Source organism: Xylocopa sonorina, chromosome 2 (genome assembly GCF_050948175.1).
Source record: "Xylocopa sonorina isolate GNS202 chromosome 2, iyXylSono1_principal, whole genome shotgun sequence".
NCBI classification, from domain to species: domain Eukaryota; kingdom Metazoa; phylum Arthropoda; class Insecta; order Hymenoptera; family Apidae; genus Xylocopa; species Xylocopa sonorina.
Genome location: NC_135194.1, coordinates 16,624,193 through 16,645,828, shown reverse-complemented (window position 1 = coordinate 16,645,828; position 21,636 = coordinate 16,624,193). Strand labels below are relative to the sequence as shown.

At 49.4% G+C, this 21,636-nt stretch overlaps 3 protein-coding genes across 4 annotated transcripts in view; 2 read left to right on the top strand and 1 right to left on the bottom strand.

Annotated features, from left to right (window-relative positions):
• Positions 1 to 21,636, top strand: part of Dnr1 (E3 ubiquitin-protein ligase defense repressor 1) — a 79,580-nt gene that overhangs the window by 7,217 nt on the left and 50,727 nt on the right. The window lies entirely within an intron of this gene.
• Positions 334 to 3,586, top strand: Mnn1 (menin 1). Its single transcript, XM_076909970.1, has 4 exons — positions 334 to 1,148; positions 1,207 to 1,511; positions 1,592 to 1,731; positions 1,842 to 3,586. The coding sequence occupies exons 1-4, from the start codon at positions 578 to 580 to the stop codon at positions 2,647 to 2,649; spliced, it is 1,824 nt and encodes a 607-aa protein (XP_076766085.1). The 5' UTR covers positions 334 to 577; the 3' UTR covers positions 2,650 to 3,586.
• LOC143433235 (uncharacterized) lies at positions 7,007 to 20,337 on the bottom strand. Of its 2 annotated transcripts, XM_076910499.1 has the most exons (14): positions 20,201 to 20,337; positions 13,125 to 13,332; positions 12,434 to 13,045; positions 12,090 to 12,347; positions 11,518 to 11,916; positions 11,231 to 11,442; positions 10,901 to 11,142; positions 10,628 to 10,734; positions 10,292 to 10,526; positions 9,843 to 10,217; positions 9,471 to 9,740; positions 8,471 to 9,394; positions 7,856 to 8,407; positions 7,007 to 7,305 (listed from the first exon to the last, which is right to left on the bottom strand). In XM_076910499.1, the coding sequence occupies exons 2-14, from the start codon at positions 13,321 to 13,323 to the stop codon at positions 7,104 to 7,106; spliced, it is 4,587 nt and encodes a 1,528-aa protein (XP_076766614.1). In that variant the 5' UTR covers positions 13,324 to 13,332; positions 20,201 to 20,337; the 3' UTR covers positions 7,007 to 7,103. The 2 variants fall into 2 exon arrangements, with proteins under 2 accessions (XP_076766614.1, XP_076766613.1); XM_076910498.1 differs by having other exon boundaries at positions 7,856 to 9,394.

Genomic DNA, 21,636 nt, shown 5'->3' with positions numbered 1-21,636 from the left:
AATGGGAGTTAAATGGGTAAAACGGCGGGTGTACAAAAATTTGTACAGGCTTCTCGGTGTTTCCTTTTAACAACGGATAGCAGGATAACAGCGTACCCGATTGCGACGAATCCCAAAGAGAGATTAGATCGGATCATACAATATGTGGATACTCGGTTTTCGAACGAAACGATTTTTTAATGTTTGAAATTGAGCGATATCGGTGGAAAATTCTCGAACGTAAAAGGTAGGAAAGGTGAGGTTGTTTCCATGGTAGCTCGGGTTCGTCTTCCGGCGTGTTACTCTCCCGGGAGAACGAATGAGAACGGTGGTTGGAAACGGTACCACTAGTGGCGGCGCGCCGCTTGCCGATACACGGGTTGCGGTGCAGTTTGTGATGAAGAAGAAATGTAACTGTTTCCCGATTCAGAGGGAGGAAATCGAGATTGACTAGCGAGCGTCGTTAGTCAACGAGGAGAAAGCCGAACGGATCGGAGGATTTGGCGGTGGGTTTCTGTCAAGATAAACGGGAAACAGGATGATACTGGCGGCTTGAGCAAAGTTCTCGATCTCGTGTGTCCAGCCTGCCAGTCGCGACATGGCGGGTTTTCGAGACGAGGATAAGGCACTCTTTCCTATACAGAGTATCTCCTCGATCGTACGGATCTTCCAGAATCAGTTGGAAAACAGCTCGGAACCGGACTTGGCGTTGCTCTCGATTCTGGTCGGCGCAGTCGAGAACTCCCTAACCTGTAATCGGACGTTTGCCACGCAGGAGAGCACTGTTTACGACGAGCCGAAGCTGCCGGCCGTCGAGTTTCACATCGCCGAAGCCCTCTACGCTAAATTTCACGCGGTGATCAAGGGTGCGGTCGATCTAACCGTTTACGACACCAAGTACGCGACCCGAGAACTCGTCAAGAAAGTCTCCGACGTGATATGGAACTCGCTCACCAGAAGTTACTACAAGGATCGCGCCCACCTACAGAGCCTCTATAGCTACCTCACGGCAAATAAATTGGATTGTTTCGGCGTTGCCTTCGCTGTGGTCGCTGGCTGCCAAGTATTGGGCTTTAAGGATGTACACTTGGCTATGTCCGAAGACCACGCCTGGGTGGTCTACGGAGAAGACGGGACAGAAACGGCAGAGGTTACCTGGCACGGTAAGCGTTCGCTCAATTTCGCCTGAAATTCCAGACCGAAAGTTCTCTCTGGTTCCAGGCAAAGGAAACGAAGATAAACGCGGCCAACCGGTAGAGCCTGGCGTCGCGTCTCGTTCGTGGTTATACGTCAACGGACAAGCCGTTGTTTGCTCCAGGGCGATGGAAGTCGCCACCATAGTGTCTGCTATAAATCCTAGCTTAAGCGCCACGGCGGATGCAGCGGAGGTGGCGCTGTTACAGCAGGAATTGTTATGGTTATTGTACGATTTGGGTCACCTCGCCAAGTACCCTATGGCTCTCGGTAACCTAGGAGATCTGGAGGAGGCCGCTCCTACTCCCGGCAGACCTCCTGCGATAGATCTTTTCCAGGTAAGCTTGACTTCTGAATATAGTACGTTTGCGAATCCTCGGTTGCACTTCGTTACGTAACTTTGTAACAACATTCTCAGGAAGCTATACGGTCGGCCAGGAAGTATTATGGGAACGCTCATGTATACCCTTATACCTATCAAGGTGGTTATTTGTACAGACACGGATTGCACGCCAATGCGTTGGCGTCGTGGGCGGATGCAGCGGACGTTCTCAGAAAGTAAGTACGACTGGATAAATGAAACGGTGAAAGATTCGCGATAGCGTTGAAGCAACGAATGAATGAAATAGAAAAATTAGCCCCGAATTTGACATAACTTGCTGCGATAGGTACGATTATTCGAGGGACGACGGAGAGATATACAAAGAGTTGTTGGAAATAGCGAACGAACTGATACCGCATACGGTGCGAGCCGATGAACGGTTGTTACGACAGCCGCGATGTTTTGCCTATTTATTGAGGTTTTACGATGGCATCTGTCAATGGGAGGAAGGCGCGAACACGCCGGTTTTACACATAGGATGGGCACGACCGTTGGTAAACACCATCTCGAAATTCGATGCGAGCATTCGCGCTCAGGTGATTATCGATTGTTACGACGTAGAGGCGAAACAGGAGGAGGAGAAATCTCAGAAGAGAGAGACGAGTCCCGAGGAGACGTTGAATAACAACAACAACAACAATTACTGTAAGACGAAAGAGAGAGGTAACGCGGCGCGCGATCTAATCAAAAGCCTAGAGTCTAAAGTGCCGTCTAACCCGGCGCCGATGCATCCTAGCATACAAGCGTTGACAGCAGCATGCAGCGAGAAAATACTTAACCGAGATTACCTGTTGCAAGGTGGCGGTGAACCGTTCGTTGCTCCACCGGAGAACGCTTTGCCACCGGCACCCTCCACTTCTCAGGAGAGCCTCGATCCCGAGATAGAGACTGATTCCGAACACGAGAGACCGAGGATAACTTTGTACAGTCAGAAGATGAAGGGTCTGAAAGACTTGCTGTTGGCTGAGAAATTAAACACGCATGCGATTTCGTTGCAGCTAACCGCGCAGAGCCAGGTACAAATCGGTAAGAAGTCACGCGGTACCGACGAGGTTGGCGTAAGTCAGCGCCCTAAGAGGACGCGTCGCGAATAGTATAAGATTTTCGACCGGCGTTTCGGTATCGTCAAATATTGAACCGGGAATCGTTTTTAACGCCGCCGGATTCGTTTCTCCTCGAGGAGAGAAACGTTTAAGAGGCGTGAACACGATGAACCCCGCGCGTTCACGTGTACATTTCTCAACCATCGCACTTTCTTTCTGTTGGAGCGTATTTTTTACCCGAGCTTCTCGGGACGTATTGCCGTTGTTAGATGTAAGAGTAAAGGGTAGACGCGTTGGAATGTTTGTAGAAAAGTACAAAAAAAAGTTTTCACGGTTTTACGTTGATTATCGAAATCGTGAGTAATATATTTGCGCGAAAGAAATATCGTCTCTTCCACGGTGCGTATTATTTCCGAATAGTACGAGTGTACTGGCAGGGGAGGGACCGGCCGGGTTGTGATTCGAAGGGAATGGAAAGAAGAATCGAACTATGTACCTAATCTATCTTCGCGGGAAGACCAGATTTTTCAACAGTTATTTATTCTATAACGAATAACGATGATTAATGGACGAGTCGATTAGTTCCGTCGCTGTCGTCTCTTATCCTGTTTCTAATTCTTGTTGCACTCTTATTTATTGATTCACGCGTTTTTTATCGAACTATCGCGCTTCGAATTAACTATCGAATTAACAAGTTGTCGTTAATGTTTTTTACACGGTAGTTGAATCTTCTGTTAGACGTACGCTTTTATGATCTAGTAAGAGAGACCACACATTCCACTCCGTACGTGGTGCAAACTAATTAAGTTTTTACCTTAAGGTATTTTAAGCATAAAATGCTCGCTTATTTTTATAACTATTTATTTTCAGAGTAGCTGTAAGTATCTATTTGTAGAGTATTCATCTCTGGCTACTTGATAGGTAGTGCAGACCGAGACGTAGACAGTCTACCGAAACTTATCGTTAATAGACAGTATTGCGCGAAATATATATATCGTGTGTATGCGTGCGTGCGTGCGTGCGTGCGTGCGTGCGTGCGTGTGCGTGTCTGTTACAGTATGTGAAACTGGATACGATAAAGGAAGCTCGTTAGGTTCTAGAGAGAAACGGTACGTAGCAGAGTTCTGCGTATAAAGTTCCTCGATGCATTGTCTCGAGCGACATCGCGTCGTGTGACGTCGTCCGATTAATCATTTTTTTCTTCCCAGATAAGCGTATGTGAATCACTAACGCGCTAATGTATCGATGAAGCTAACCGCTGACAAGGACTGCGTTGTCAATTGGTTTTTCTTGACGGGCCTTTAAGCTTATATTCTCAATGACCGTTTAGCACGTGTCGGTATCTCTCTCTTTCTCTCACTCTTTCTCTGCCTGCCTCTTACCCCGATTCGACGATACGATTTCGTAAAATCATGGTTTTATGTCTTCAGCAATTGTTCCCCTGTGTACAGGTGTGTATTTTTTATGAATACAATACGAATCGAGTACGTAGCAACTGCATCGACGTCGATGTTGTGTTGTTTTGACGAGTTGTTGTAGAATATATTGTTGACAGGAATGAATATAAATGGTTCGAGCTGATCGACGACGATTACTTAAATAATGAAGGGCGCTATCTTACTGTGATGCTGAATATATACTATATATAAATATTAATTGTATACAATTAATAATCGTAGCGAATAACTGTGTGATTTAGGGCTGACAGGATCGTACGAGACGAAATCGTTACAGTGTGCCACGTCCAACGTCGTAACGTGGCGTCGTGATTTACGTTTTACGAAAATTATATCGTCGTCGTGTCTCTGTTTCTTTTTTTTTTTTTTTTTTTTTTTTTTCTCAGCGTTTACCGAAAGTGTACGAGACGAGTTGCGATAAGGGTAAAACGCGCGTCACGAATACACGTAATCCTTGCACGCACGTACACGCACGAGGGTTCATTTTTATCGTCACCTTAACGGATAGATTCCAAACAGAAATGCAACTGTCCAATTGAAATTACTTTTAATTATCCTATCTTGCTAGAACCAGACGGACTGTCCGAGTCAGTGTTTAATTTGTTTCTCTTCTTTTTGTTTTCATCTGATTTGCTGTTGGTAGCTGGATGAGGGAAAGTTTTAAAAGACTACAGGGATAATTATGCATAAAAATAATAGGAGTAGTAGAGGATAAAAATGGTGCAACGGAACAGTATTTTTGTATTAGCTATGGCGCAGATGTGCATGTACTCTCTTTCTCTCTGAAATATTATTCGTAATATTCGAGCGTTTAGGGATCAAAGTTTGCAATATCCGTTTCAGTGTCACGGTAGCGGTCATCGCGTGCTCGAAGCAACCAAGTGAAACGAAGCGTTACCGGCGAGAATCGAGGAAAGCTGTACCCGAGAAAGACAACCGTTTCCTAATCTTCCGCATCTCGTCTCCTGTTCCCGTTCTCGTTCATCTCCCTTGTCGTCCCGATACGTTATTTCATGGATTTCCTCTGATTTCGTTTCGCGTAATCGACGTACTGTTTTTCTTTTTCTTTTCTTTCTTTCTCTCCAACGAGCAACAAATAAAAGAGTCGAAGAAGAAAGAGGCGAAGCGGTGTCCCTTCGTCTTTAGTGCCATATAACATCCAAGACTTCTCACGATCTTTCGCACGTGGGAAAAAAAGGAAGAAAAAGAAAACGGTATTTCATGAACGAGAGAAACGGAAAGAGAAAGATAGAAGAAGAGAAGCACGGAAAATGATATCGAGGGAGAGAGAGAGAGAGAGAGAGGGATTCGTCGTGGCGTTGTACTCTCGAAGGGAACAAGTAGTAGGTTGCGACGATGCGCGCAACTCGTCGGGAGGCGCCCGAGGCCTTCTAGGATGCTTGCGGGTGTGTGCATGTGTGTGCGTACGTGCACGTAACATAGATCGCGCTTGCGAGACTGACTCTCCGATGGTGACGTGCGGCAATTGTCGACTCGTTTATCAAGGATGACTTAGACGACGCGTAACGAGAGAACGAGCGACGTTTCGGTAGGGGGTCAGAGGGAACGTTTAAATACCTATGAAACTAGCTACGTTTGCTGTACATACGTTTCGCGTGTACTTAAGAAGAAGCGAGCGCGAGAATAATAGCGGCGTGTTACATGCAGACGCGACGCGTTTCGTCGAAACGTGCATTATGCGTATGTAGAAGAGAGGGCGAGAGGGATGTTGGGAACGTTGCGGTGCCTGCGTAAAGCGTAAACTGACGAAACGCGCCGCGATCAGGCCGTGTGTCCAATCGTACAAAAACTTTGGTAAACGGGAACGCCGAGACGGTTCTACGATTAATCGGTTCGCCCGCGCGATGATCGTTGCACCTTTTCACACGCGGTGTGCATAGTATCGTGGTAGATCGCAGTTACAGGTTTTTTTCCCTTCAGACAGACGGGTATTCCGATATAAATATAGATATGCATGTACATAATAAAAATCCATATAATAAATGAAATAAAAAAAAAAAAAAAGGAAAAAAAAACAGAATCTGTTACAAGCTGTTTAAAGAGCGGATTATCGTAAAAAGAATTTTACCGTAGGACTATACGATCGAATACTCTGTATTGTTCGCCTCGTCGTTCCACGCGTCGCGATACACGTATACGGATTACGCGTATCCACTTTGCGCGCGTTTCCGATGGTCCCGAACAGGAAAGAGTGTAATCACAGGCTATTGTTAATCGATACTGAACAGTGAGTTTCCAGGCATCATAAAAATGTCTTGTTTTTTTTTTTCATTTTCTTTCTCTGTGGATTACAATAAACTATTTTATTCTACGCGTTGCTGCATTATTCGAATACCATAACTGTTCTACCAGTACTTCCTTTTCCACGTCTTTTGCCGTCTTTCTCGATTCGCAGTTCGTGCAAGAATTAAAACACTTCCCGTTGCTTGAGTGTGCATTCGTTTTTATTAACGATTATTAAATCTCGTCGATTTACAACGTTCTCGGCGTTATTCCGTATAAAATTCCCAGGACGTTGCATCCCGCTAGAAGCACGACTCGCATGACGCGCACGAGTGCCTATTCAACGTTGGTCGATTCTCAAGCGCGCGTGGCAAGAAAACGATCCGTTTAACGACGAGTACGTAATAAATTACGACCGAGTTCAAATGATGATTCTTAAACAACTAGTAATATTTGGTCGTTTCGTCGAACTAAAAGATAATCGTGATCAACAGCGCACTCTCCATCGTCGATGATGAATGCGACACCGATGGTAACTTACGTTTGTATCCTTATTTCTTACAGCTATTTTTATTAAGGTAGATTTTTCTGATAAGAGAGATACCGTGGGTGGTACTACTCTTCTCGTGAAATCTCGAACGAGATGTACGCGATGTACGTCGGGCGCGCGAGAAATGCGGATTAATACTGTTTCTTCTTAATTATAATTCTTTCTTTTTCTCTTCTTTTTTCTATAGAAAAAGACACGTTCACGGCTGTGTACTGTAGCTAGATCGTGGTAAGGAGAGAAATCCGTTTATCGAGTCATTGATGATCTATCGTTTGAAAGAACCATTCGGTGAAACGTCGTAGCTGTTGCGCAGCCGCGTGACTCTCGTCCTGTAGACGGCGGTTCTCGTCTCGTAAACGGCGTACTTCGTCCTCCAGGGAGAGCCTTCGACGCGTCTCTCTGGCCACTCTCAGTTCGAGGGTGGACAGATGGGATTGCAAATCCGACACGGAATTTCTGAAATCACGACAACGATGAATCAGAGAGGGAAGAGAAGAAACGAAGCGAGACTTCTCGAAGAAAGAGAGGAAACGGTGCGGCGGAGGCACAAGCTTGATAGAACAAGAACCGGGGACATAGGGAGACTGATCGTATCGAGTAGCGTGTAAACGAAATCGAACTTGTCACACTTGTCGATAAACTTACGCGATGGTATTGCATCCATCGATAAGTCTGTCATCGGAGCAGTCTTGAGGGTGCTGCAACGATCTAGAATCCACGTGGTGATTTTGCCAACGATCCATCTCCGTATCGATATGATTTTTCGCGTCTTTGACGGACGTCAAGTTGGTCGGTGCTTTGGAAATCGAATGGGGAGGTTTGGTAACGCGCGGTGACAATCTAAACTCAGAGATTTTACACACTCGCAGATAGACACGCACACGCATAGGCCTACTACTCTATACCTCTTTCTATATACATATATATACATACAGCAGAGAGAGAGAGAGAGAGAGAGAGAGAGAGAGAGAGAACGAAAGGGATGGGTTACATACACCGCGCTTACCTCTCCTCCTTCGACAACTTGTTCTCGCTCGGCGCAGGACTGGACGCGGTGCTCGCGTTCGAGATGACCGTCGCCGGCCTAGCCATCGTCAGGATTACTTCTGATCCAGTAGCGTTTCCATTCTCTTGCCCGTTCGTTGGTAAAACGGTCAACGGGTTGCCGCTACTACTGCCGCACAAATTCTCCCTCGATCTGCACCTGTTTTGAATCTCGAGGATGTTATTGTTGATTTTGTGAGGGTTCTGATTGGTGATAAACGCGTTCCCGGCCACCAGATTGTTGTTGATCGTCGTCGTTTGATCATCGTCAGCGATGTAATCGGGATTGATCAGCCTCATGAGGTCCTCCTGGAGCGTGCTCGACGTTAAATTCGCCGAATTCCTATGAGAATTCCGTACCCCCGGTTTCGGCCTGGGGCTCTGATTTCTCGAGCTGCCGCTCGAAGGCGTCAAATTCCCGGCCCGATGTTTGCTCGCCCTTCTCAGTCGTGGCGACACGCTTCCGGATCCGTTCGACAATTCGTCCTCGCTCGGCAGAGTCGTCGTCGTCGTCGTCGTCGTCGTCGTCGTCGTCGTCGTTGTCGTCGTCACCGCCGCCGCCGCCGCCGCCGCCGAGCTGGTGTCTTGCCCGTTGAGATCGCCGATTCTCACCTCCGGCGGCAAACTCGCGGTGAACTCTTTCGTTTGACGATACTCTACGTTTATCTTGTGAGGCAGAGGCCTCTCCCCGATAGTCGCTTTCAAGCAAGTAACCTTCTCGCCAAGTTTGAACTCGTGCGGTAGTAGCTCGTATCTGTTGGTCGATTCGCGATTCTGCTCGACGTGTTGACACTCGATCTCGTATTTCGCGATATCCATGTCGTACTTGCTGTTCCGCCTTTCGTACACCTCCTCGGGGTATTCGTAATTGATGACCGCCGACGACCTCTTCTCGTGATGGCCTCTCATCGCGACGTCTTGCTGCTCGTACTTGACCGAACTGGCACGGTCCAACGTAACCTTGTCGTCTTGCGCGTCGTATTTAGAATTCCTCTCCCCCGGCTTACCTTCGTGCTCGTACTCGTTGCAGCCCCTGGCTAGGCTGATGCCGACCAGATTCGACTTTGGGAGGCTGTAGGAGGTGTTTTGCGCCAACGGTAAAGAGTTCGAGGTGCTCAACTTTTGGTGAGCAACGTAATGGACCTCGTTCTTGTGCAGTTCCCTTTGAGACGCGTACAAACTTTCCTGCTTGGTCTCGTACCTTTCTTTCTGAAGTTTCACGTAGCTGGAGGAAACGTGATCCTGGCCACGGTGACCGTGACCGCTCTCGTGTCGGGCGGCATCCTTCGCGAAATGCTCGTGAGCATGATGATGCTTCGAGTTTTCGGAATACTTGTTGCTGTTCGCGTACCGAGACTCCTTCTCCTTTCTCTGAGACGATGATTTCGGAGCGATCATCTGATAAGATTGCCTGGCTGGAAGCGGAGGTGGCGGAGTGCCACCGCCATTGGTGCCGAGTCCGGTGCCCTCCTGCGGGTCCTGCGGTTCTAGAATCTCGTACCTGGTGCAACGATTACGAAAACGATAACGATAACAACCAATTGGGTGACTGTACGTAATCTTTGCTCCTCTCTTACCAGCGGTCGTCGTTACTGCTGTGTCCGCTGCTGCTGCTGGTCATCGTGCCTTCCATGGGGAATCGTGGATCGTTGAACGACCTGGAGCTAGATCCTGTCCCGTAACCGGAACTGTTGCTCGATCGGGGCGGGCTGAACGATCGCTCGTACCGTCTCTGATGGGACATGGCTGTCTGTTGCGTCGGCGTGTTATCGGGGCTGGTTCGGACATTCTCGTAATCCCCCTCGTAGTTGGTCGACAAGTACTGGCAGTTTTGCTGCGCGCAGCCTCTATTCGAGGGCGCGGAACCAAAGCGAGGGTCGAGAGGTTAGCGCGAGAGGTATTGGAGTGGTGCGCGGAGCGAGAGGAATAGAGATAAAACACTGTCTCACCTCCTGGGATTGCCGTCGTTGTTGGGCGGTATCACGGTCACGGTGACCTGGGCGCTCGTTTTCAACAGATCGACCATCTGATCGTGACTCAAAGTGGACACGGCTACTTTGCAAATTTCGACAAGCCTGGACCCTTGTCGCAGTCCAGCCTGCCACGAGTGTCCCACGCTTTCGACCTGCGTGACAACCCCGTCCGGTTGTACGTGGAAACCCAGCTGTCCGAGGCTGTTCCTCTTCAACGAGAGTTCGGTCGCGGCCGCGCCGGGAGTCACCGCCCGTAGACGGGCTACTATCTCCATCAGCTCGTCTCTTTCCCCGTAATCACCGCGCACGTGAATCGTTACGCATTCTCCCTGGTGGTAGTACAATCTCAAACTAGAAAACAAACGGACGAATGGATTAGATGGTCCGGCGTTTCGTTCGGTGTCACGATCAGAGTCGCGGCGCACCTGTTCGTTTGAGCGTGCCATCCGAGGAGGGCTAGGCACGGCGTAACGAATACGATCTGCCTGGAATGTTCCTCGATCAGGACGATCGTGTCCACGCTTATCCCTAGGTAACAATCCGTATTCTGATTGCTGTCCTCTAGTATCACCTGCCAGCAAATAGCGCCGCGTTGCGTCGCGTCGCAGGATAATCTCGGCCGCACGGCCGTCTTCTTCTTGCTGCTGAACGACAGCATGGCTGTTCGGGAACCGTAGACGCGATTTTACAGACGTTCATTTCCGTCGCCGGCTGACCGGTTGTTACCGAGATCGGCAGAGATACATACAGACGTTACTTACAAAATTTTTGTCCAGTATCGACCATCGTTGTGGACGAATAATTACTAGCGAGATCCTTCAAGTACTCTTGCCGCGTTCTGGTTGCCATGGTGGCGAACTTTTCGGATCTGCGAAAGGAGAAGAGAGAAAAAAAAAAAAAAAAAAAAAAAAAACATAACAACGTACAGTTTTGCTCGCGAGTCCATACCTACGTAACGATATCTACATAATATGCACACGGTGGACCGTACGGAATACGGTGTGTACACGATCGAGAGTGTGTGCCGGACGAACCTGTGCGCCGCGTTCTCCGCGTTAATCACTTTTGCCAGAATAAAGTCGGCGAACGGTTTCCCCTTGGTAAACGTGGCACCGATAGGGACGGGTGGCCCGAAAATTGGCACGTCTTTGCTCCTAGATACGGCCACCGTGTATCGAGCGTTCTCGGAACACGGCTCGACCGCTCTGACCACGATGAACACGTGTTGAAATTGCGATCGTATCCTCCGCGGGCTGAACGGTAAAGCGCCAGGTTCCTGTCGCAGCCCGCGCAAGCAGACAGTGTTTTCAATGATTCCAGCCGATGGCAATCGGTGGTGATCGGCGGTGACCGAGCTTACCTACCTGAAAAACGATCGTGACTATGTCGTTCCCGATGTGCCTCTTCCTGAGCAATTGCTGCCTGTTGTTCGGTGTAAAGGGTAACATGGTCGACACGTGAAAGGTCACCTCGGTCCCCCGGTGGGTCGCCGCGACCGCGTGCGTACCGGTCGAGTCGGTCCTCGTGTCCAGCCCGGCCTTGTACCCTTCGAATCCCCGCAGTCTTATTCTTTGGCCTGCCGCAGGTAACGCGCGCATTCGTACGCGTCTGTTATCTCGAGTTTCGTAGATCTCGATCGAGTTCTACTCACCGATCGTATCGAGGAACTCGAGGAAAGCCGGCCCGGCGTGCTGATTGTTGTACATTTCCTCCTCCGTTCTTTGCCCTGATCTGCAGTAGAGAACGCCGACCTTGTATCTACTCGAGAGCCCCTGCTCGTCCAATCTGGCCAAGGCTTCCTCCGCTGCGGTGGTCCCCAATCGCAGACAACCGAGTTGCACCTCTGGCGCGACCAATTCCAGCAGCTCTCTGATCGGTAGTCTTCCCTGCGGCCTTATACCACCGAGGGCCTCATCCGGGACCGAACCCCGCAACGTCAACAGCTCGGAGGTGCGAATTATTATTCTGTATTGGCTCGAGTCCCTTCGAACGCTGATCGCGACCGGGCCCAGCTGTTCGTCCATACCGAACCAATTCTGATGTTCCCGACCTGAAAATCGTTCGCGTCGCGAAACAGAGAGACATCTTAAGTAGGTACGTACCATAACGTACGCATCTACGCGCGCTACATCGGACAGCGGCAGCGGCAGCAGCAGCGGCAGCAGCAGCGGCAGTAGCAGCGGCAGCGGCAGCGGCGGCAGCAGCAGCAGCAGCACGGCTTACCGAGAAAGTACCGTCTGTAATAATGGGCGCCCTCGTCGACGCTCTCGATAGGCAACGGCCGTTTCAGCAGGGGGCAGCAACCGTGCTTCCAGATGGTCTCGCCGGGCGCCGGCTCCAAAACCGCGACACCGTACGACAGCGAAGGCCTGTGAACTCCGTTCCCCCGCGAGCCAGCAGACCGAGTCAGACCCACCTCCCGCTCGCCCTCGCCGCCTACTTCGTTCCGGAAGAAGGGACACGATTCCAGCAGTTCGTTTCCTGATCGGGCATGCAATCAATCGACCGTCCATGTACCAATTGTCGGGTAGTTTCGACGAGACACTCGGCCCGTTTTCATTCCATACCTTTCCCATCGCCGGCATCCTCTTCCGGCGTCTCGTCCGGAGTGGACGCCCTGAAGGCACTCGCGGCCGAGGCACCGGTCGCCGTGTTTCTCCTTCTGGCCAGCAGTATCCCTCTCAGCTTGGCCGCGTATCCGAGGTTCGCGGTTAACGATTGACAGTCGTAATGAGCGAACGCACGCCTCCTCTGCCTTTCCTCGACGTCGGCCGAAACGACGGGGCCGGCGCAGCTCTCGTCCATTGGTGATCGTGCGGTGGGTTTCGCACCCCACAATCTCTGCAGCTTCAACCGTAACTTTGGACTCGAGTTACCGGTCGGCCCGCAAACTTCGTCCGCGTCGACCGTCTGCCCGTCCGGGACGCGTCTCAGGTATTCCGCACCGACCGAATTCCGTTGTTGATCCGTCGCCGTCGTTGTTGTTGTGATTGTCGTCGTCGTCGTCGTCGTCGTCATCGTCGTCGTCGTCGTCGTTGTTGTCATCGTCGTCGCTGTCGTCATCATCGTCGTCGTCGTCGTCGTTGTTGCGGCCGTCGACGACGACGGTCTCAAGTCTTGGAGCATGGCGAATAAATTCTCTCCGATGGTCACCGACTGAGCGACTACGTCGATGCTTCCTACGATGATTCATACCGAGTCTATGCGGTGTCACGATGTCCCTCCTCACCTTTCCTCGTATCGTAAACGTTCGCTTACCGTGAGATCCATACTCCCTCCTCAAGGATGTTTCGGATGCTCGACAGACAGTGTCCGGACCGTGAGGAAGCTCCAAGCTCGAATTCGACCTGTGCAGAGTGAATCCACGGGCCACGCGGCTACTCGTCGTCGGTCCTCCACCTCCTCCGCCACCGCTGCCGCCGCCACCGCCGTTCTGTATCGGCAGGCTTGCGATCATCTCTTCATTCTGTCGATAACGATCGTTGTAAACGGTTAAAAGTTGAAAGAAAGTCGGCACGTGCCGATCGCGGTAAATTAGTCTATCGTCGCGTTACTACGACTTAAGAGTGTACGTCTACGCATACCAGCCACGATACCCTTCTCTTTTTCTATCCACCAAGATCGCATCGTGCGAAAGTTCTCAGAATTCTGCTCGTTCGGTTTACGTCGTCCGATAAACCTGACTTTACGATCGAATTTAACGATCGTCGAACAGCAGCGCTCTATAGATTATCAGATTTTCTCGATGCCGCGATCAGCTACCGAACCAGTACGACAACTTTTATGGATACCCAGTATATATATAAGTATGTGCGCGCATTACACCTATCTCCTCATCGTATGGGAACGCGATGCGAGATGATGCGTGGCAACCGCAGAAACGACGCTGGGGAGACACGGTCGAGTCCTCGAGTCAGCTGTTGTTTTCGTTTTCGAAATAATAATAATAATAATAATAATTATTATTATTACTGGATTTTGCAGGGTGTATTCCGATAAATTCGAAGTGCTCGTCGACGAGCTTATCAGTCTCGCGATACCGGTGAAATCGTATCGGAAGATTGCGATAGGCAGCGAGCTTACGCGATAACCAACGTCGGCCAACAGATATCGCGAGATCGTTCCAAGTGTCGCGACACGGCGGTCGATTTTATGAACCTTCCAACTAACGACGAGTACCAGTTAGATTGTAGTCACGGTACTATTGGCACAACCTATCTACTTAGATACGCGCGGACTCGAATAGGTGTTGCACGAAATGGACGCCGTTCATCCCCAACTAGTTATGTTAATGTTTTTGCATCTATGACCGCGAACAGGCAACAGCGAAGAATGCGCTCGTTTCGCGTCGATTCTTTTCTCGCATTCCCCAGGATCGTGATACCCGACGAGGATGGAACGCGCGAACACTCTCGCAACCGCTGACTAAACACGTATAACGCGTCCATACGTACACACACGCTTGCTTAAGCATGCTCCGCGATAATAGCAGGGCTAGCTATTCCTTCTGAGAACGGGAAACAATTGCTGCTCGGCATTAAGCGAATTTCCCGACAATGCACACAGCGAGGAATCCTTCGAGCGTAAACGCGTGGCCGTATAAAGACAGTCTAGATAGAATATTATTTCGCCCCTTTCTGGGATCGTAAACGATCGTAATACGCATCGAGAGAGAGAGAGAGAGAGAGAGAGAGAGAGAGAGAGAAAGAGAGCACCGCCATTATCGTGGTAAAATTCTAGCTTTTTCTGCCGGTTTCCGCCCGTTGATTCCGCTCCCAATGTGTAACCGCGTACGCTTTACACGCGCGTTACGTACGTGTACACGCATACACGGACACGTATTATACTTTCTATGCAACGCGAACGAGTGATCGTTAGGTTTTTCGATCGTGCGAATTCATTGACCGAAAGAAAGTTGCCCGTGCCCTGTGATCGGGAAACGCGATTGCTCCATCGCAAGGCAAGGCTGACAACTCTCCCCTAAAATTCCAAGTAGGAGGCACGCGACAACGTTGGAGGTAAACGTCTCCCAGGAAGCGGTGAAAACCGAGGGAACGTCTGCGCGTATTTATCGGTTTAGTCGAGCATGCGTAGACAGAACGCGGATTACCGTACACGCGGGTCACGTGTGTAAAGCGTAAAGCGTTCGGTTACGCAAGACTGACATATCGGGTCAACGACTCGCGCGCACCACTGTACCCCGGACAGCTCTCGATCGAGTTCGAAACGGGGGAACGAAAGTTCGAGCGGCTGGAACAATTAATCGGCTAATAATAATTACCGAGTTACCAATGTTAAGCGCGATAGAGAATTTAGTCCCTCTTCGGTTGGATTGTCTACGGGTGCTCGCGCGAGCCCGCGATCCTCGGTTAGAACCACCGCGGAGGTAAATTTAAAACGTCGCCCGTTTCATTTATCTGCGTTACCGGAGAAGTTACTCGAGAGAGAATACGCGTTATCTTTTATTTGAATTTCGCTTATCGTTCCCGTGAACGCGACACGCGGTGCTACGAGATCCCGGTATGCGCGTCCCGCGTTATTAATCGCACACGGTTTTCAAGTGTACCTCGATGAATATCTACATTGTCCCCATCAGGCCGGACAGATACGGCCAGCTTGTTAATCGATCCCACCGGATCGGTGCTCACTCGACGAGAGCGTATAGAACGATCATACCTGATCTATGCTTCTGTATCATAATACTTGTACTTGGTTGCAGGATTCCGTTTATTTCCAATTTAATCATTGTCGGTTTCGTTCGGTTCAAACTTTATACGGACCTACGCACGAATCTGTATGCGTAAACGCGTACACGGAGGGATGGAGAGCGTTTATTTCGAGGGGGAGGGAGAGAGAGAGAGGGAGACCGGTCGGTACCGTACTACGACCGTGTTTACCGGCCATTGCATCGTCGTTACTCGAATATACGGTTTTTAACGGTCGATCTATAAATACGCACCCCGGTGTACGTTCGGTTTCGGTAGTACGTACAAACGACGAATAATATTCGCGGTAAACGTTGATGGTTATTGAAACGATCTCTAACAGCCTTCCAGTTTTCGAGTGTTCCACCTTCGATTGACAGATTCGAACGGTGCCAGCAAACCGGTGGTTTCTGCATATGTGTATATACGTGACAAGATATACGTAGACAGGCGGGCGGAGACGCATTCGATCGTTGACCCTTCGCGATGGGATCGAGAATCGCGAAGAGAAGTTGGCAACCGTCCACGCAACGAGTCCGACGCACGGTGTGTGTTGCGCGTCAAGCGTCGAAGTTGCCTGGGAATACAGCCGCGTTCGTTCCGTCGGTCGGTCGTTACCCTCGTTTCCCCGGTACCGATCGGGGGTTTTTCGAGGGAGAAGAGTTGTTCGTCCCGATCGCGGCTCCAACAGAACCAAATCCGCCATCGTTCGAACGGTCGTGCCGTATTCGACGAAGATTACAAAAGAAACGCGCGTTTCGCGTGCCGGTATGCGCGCGCGTACTTGCCCGCAATTAACTACGCAGGTATTGCACCAGCTACTTCGCTTCGAACACGGTAACGACCACCGATAAATTGCTTAACGCGTGTCCGTTTCTGCACTTATCTCGACGCGCGAGTCGTTCAATGTTAGGACGAGAGCAACGAGAGTGCGAATATTAACCTCGTCTCTAGAGGCCGCGAAGGGCGAACGGGAATGCGATTACTGCTCTCGGTCATCCGTCGAGGAGCAGTATCGCGTAACGAATACGCGTCGTGTGGATTTTTCGATCCCGTTTACCGAGTATCCTCTCACCGCGAGAAGGTCGTGCCCTCTTCTCTGGTTCCCGAGACGATCGGAGAGTCCTTTGTGTCGAGCGGCGAAAGGGAGTCGGGAACAAGCGCCGAGGGCGAGTTACGGCCCTGAGCACCGGAAGTCCACCCCTCCTCCTCATTCTCATTCTCCTCCTCTCGTTCCACCATACTTGTCTAACCTAAGTATACGTAGAGACGTATACACGTACGCGTTATACCTAACCTCCGTTAAATCGCTCTACGTCGATGCGAGTTTCGTCGATTCGAAGAAAGTAAAGGGATCTTGAACGGGGCAGAAAAATAGGGCAGAACTTGGAAGGTATCGATCGACGTATCGCGCGAGAAATTAGCTCGCGGAAAAACAGAGGGGAAGAGGATCTCGCGGCGCGTTCGAGGATGCGTTACGTAAAGAAAACGACTTATTCATAGGCGTTCCGCTGGCAGGGCAACCGCTTCGTTATCGACTCGTAGCGATCTTTCCGAGCACCGCTGGAACGACGAGAGGTTCGACGTAACGATTCGTGTCCGGTGTACTGGATGCAACCGAGAACGCATAACGCGCTACGCCGTTTCGCGATCCGATCGTTCTATCCCGCTTCCTGTTACTACCTGCATCGCCGTCTACCGAGTTTTCGAGTTTTAGTTTAGAAAATAATAGTAACGCGATGACGCGCGATTATATCCAAGTTCGTTCGGTCAGTGCGAGATTACGTACGCGCGACACAGAGGCAAGCGTGGATCTACGCATACGTGTATATCTATATCTGCTGCGTACAAGAAACGGCGAGTGCACCGAAGTGGAAAGGCCGAGAAAGAGCGCGCGCACCCTGACCCAGAAAATTCAAACGGGACGCGGTGAAGCCGACTCGCGAAACGCCTCGTTTCTACGATTTCTTCGTAACGAGGATCCCGACTCGAGCCAAGGAAACCCGTCGAGTGACCATCCGCGTCGACGCATCCTTGGACAGTCCCAACTATTATCCCATTGTCTCTCGTGCGAATCGATTTCGCTTTCCCTTTCGCTTTCGGTTCCTGTATGTACGTTCCGTCAGCCCGCACCCAACTTCTGTAGCTTCTCGGCGAGCTAACGACAGCAACGATTTTCGACGGTTTAGTATTTCAGCCGCACGCGTCTACATACTTACGTACACCCGCGCACATGTGCTACAAGTACGAATCTTGAGCGCGAGAGGTACGTTAGAATCTCGAGTGCATCCGCAGGCAGCCATGTCTCGTGGTGAGTCGTGACGCGTACACCGTAATATGCATGCGTGTGTGTGGAGGAAAAACAAGGAGGAGCGAAAGAAGAAAAAAAAAGAAACGAAAAGGGAGAAGGAGGGAGGGGCGTGTCGTCGGTGAACGCGGCGAACGTTCAGAATTATTCGGAGGCAAAGTCACGGGCCAAGTCGACCGACCGACAGACGAAGAACGGGGGAAAGCCGTTCGAGACGAGAAGGAAAAGGACGGTCCGAGGTGCCGTTACTCCGCAAAGAGTCACTCGGGACCAAGCCTAACCCAACCGAGAAAAGAGGGAGCTGGATTCCTCTTATTAACTATGCCTTCTTCTTTTCCCACCGAATGCTACTGACCCAATACAGGTCTTTTCCTTTTTTTTCCTTTTTGCCAGCGACCCGCACAGTGTCGCTACCCACCCCATCCAACTTTTCGTCGCGTAAATACGCGAGAGCAGACCTTACGCGTTATCGTCCCTAAGTATGTAGCAGCGAGAAACGATATTGAAGCAAAGTTCCCAGCAAGGGATCTCGCGTGCCAGGTGACGACAGTGGCTTTCCTCGCGATGCGACGCACACGCACCGGTGACAACTCTGCTTGTAACTGAACGTCCGTGTCCTAAGTAGCTTGCTCGATGTTTTTACAGTTAGCTACACGCTGTGTTATAACAGTACATACTATATGTATACCGGTCGCTCTTCTGGTTACGCGCATAACATCTCTGTTAAAGAATATATGTATAGTTTAAGCGAAAGGGCCAAGGCCCCCCGATACTCGAACCCTGCTAAACTTATTCAGAGGTCAATCAACGCGTGTCCGGTTTTAATTAATTGCCTTTCGTCACTCTTAAAGAACTTGTATCCTGTCGATCGGGCGACGGTGCGCAACGATAACCGACGATAAACGACGATAACTGATGATAACCGACGATAATTCGATTTTAGGGGAAAGGTTATTGTCGCAGGAAATAGTTCAGAGACGCAACAAAATACGTGTGTCGTACGTTCGTTTCGCGCGGCCAACAGGTCTTCTGTTCACCTTATTTTCTCATCGGAAATGCTCGTTACGTCGACGTTATTCGACGAGATACGATTGTCTCGTTCTTTGGAAGAGATTCCAGGGTTGGGGCATATGCAGGTGGTAAAAAGCGATTCGAAATGAGTCATCGATGCCGATTCGAATCGTGAGAGCGTTCTTCCTATGTAGAGACCGAAGAGGCCGGTAAGGTTAGTCTCCGGGCTAACCACTTAGGGGTATATACGCTTGCAGCTGTTCTAAAATTCCAGCTGGGACCTGGGTGTTCTTCTTCGGTATTTTCGAATAGTGGGTTCAGCCTTTCACACGAATCCCAGCCGATACAGGTATACTGGTAGGTACATAGGCGGTGTCCTGTATCCACCTTGCCCGGATGTCTCAGCGTTCAACTTCGATCGGTGCTTGTACATTTATCGCTAGAATGCGAAATCATTTAAATCGATACGATTCTATTTGCTGCGTTCTGGTAAAATGTTCAATGGCAAGAGAGATCTATTTGAAATGTATGCTCGAACAACGCGTTAGCAGCTCGAACGACTCCAACGGAAGTAGGCGTAATAACGAACTCCCATTGCCTATACGTGCTGAGAATACAATAACATTATATGTACCACACGGCGCAGAAAGGGGCTTCTTTCCCTGCGACCGTTCCATTCGAACACTCCAAATTTCGTTCCGTTCCTTCTTTCTTTTGTGTGTACATCCACTTAAATAAAAGTACAAGCGAATTTTCTAACCTTTGATACAACGAGTGCTTTTCAGGTATAGAAAAAAGAAAACGAAAGACTCGCTAACGTTATTGAACCACGTGGGTGGTACGACGCGGTCCATACTATTATACTCGATGACAAAGGCTCTGTCTGGAATTGGAATTTAATTGAAATAGTATACTGTCGATGGACACGATAGTAAAACATACCAAAAGTACAGCGATGTAGGTGCGCTTTTTACATTGCGATCATAGAAGAATATAAAAGTTAAATCATTTGTTAATTCGATGCGTAAAGTTAACTGGTGATAGATATAACCTTCATTGACCTAACTTTCCTGCGGTATATGGTATTTCGGGAGCGACGCTGAATGAAAAACTTATTTGGTTATAATTTGAGTGTCTACCTTGTACGTGCACGGTATTATCTGCTATTCTCGGAAACACGTTTAATTCGCGTGAAAATTGGTTCACTCGTACGTAACGGCACCGATACAGACTCGATCGAAAGCCGTAGGAATCGATCCGCGAATCGATTGTACTCCACACGTCTTGTTACATCGTTAGAGATAACTTACATTTTCAGGCTGCGACGATCGCCTCTGCCGCGGTACACAGAAGAGCGGCACGCCGCTTTCTCGTTTCCTCTCCAATATAGCGGCTTCCTGGTGTTTTAGCCAACACAAACTAAACGAAATTGTCCACTGACACCACCGTCCATTCGGTACGCGCGCTCTACGATCGAATCTCGACACGCCTGCTTCGCTTACGATAGGTTCTCTTCGCCACGTATCACAGAACGATTTCACAGAACGATCAACAATCGATGAACCACGTCGTCGTCGTCGTCGTCGTGCACTTTTGCCGTTCAAACTCACGATATTTTCACGAAATCGCAAACCGATCGGCTTCGTGGAACACGATCACTCGCAGCTCGTCGCAAACGTTGTTCCGTCAAGCCTTGAAACCGTTTGATTCGATGCGAAACTCGATTCTCTCGAAGTAGCACTCGTTCGAATAGGTGGTTGTCGTTTCGATTCGACAGCCGAGATCTTTTCCCTCGTTTCCCTTCTCCTTTCTACAATCAAATGCATCGAGCAACGTCGACTTTAGTCTCGTTCGTTTCGTCTGTAACGTTGTTCGATGACTATTGTTCGCGTGATCTCCAGGCACGTATATACTCCGTGTTAACCGACAGGCTGAAGACGACGCGTTGCATTTTTACGGAACCGACGTCGTGTCCGCCTCTTTCAGAAGGTTCGTCAACCCGGATCTGCCGTGTCGATCCGTAGTCTTTCTTTTACGAAAAATATCGGTGCACAGATTCCCAGTTCCTCTGCGATTGAATATTGTCTAATTTCTACCGAATCATCGCTAACATTTCCGAGTCGAGCGAGGAGATTGTACGAACGAGCGATCAGGAAATTAAGCAAACACGAAACACGATACTGCGACGCCAACAAGTTGCGCGTCGCAGAACGACTGAGTTCGCTCCTATTAGGACGGTCCCGAGATCCCCCACTCCATCCGGCTTGTAAATACTTCCACTCCCGTCTTTTCAAAACTACAGCGATCGTCGTTACCGGGATTTTCACATTGTCGGTAGTGGACAACAGATGAAACATATTTTTCTTTCTCTACACCTGTGTCAACGTGTTTATCGTCTACGTACTAACATTATTCTTTTCGTATTTTTTTAATCATTATTTTACTTCATCATCGTTACTGTTTATATATATATATCTGCTTAATGATCTTGCGAACTGTTATCTGTTGGCGTACCTAAAAAATCTTCTTGTGGTTGTTCTAGTTTGATTTTTTTTAATAGGAATCGGGAAGGGGTATCATATGCTACCCTTCAATGGCTCTCGAAATATTAGCCAGAATGTATATTTTACAGTTCAAATGTGTAGAATTCAACATTTTTATGCTCCTTACCAACATAGGAAAGGTTCACGCGTGTAATTCCCTTATGTGTCTTACATGACACGCAACTACCCACGCTAATTAGTCC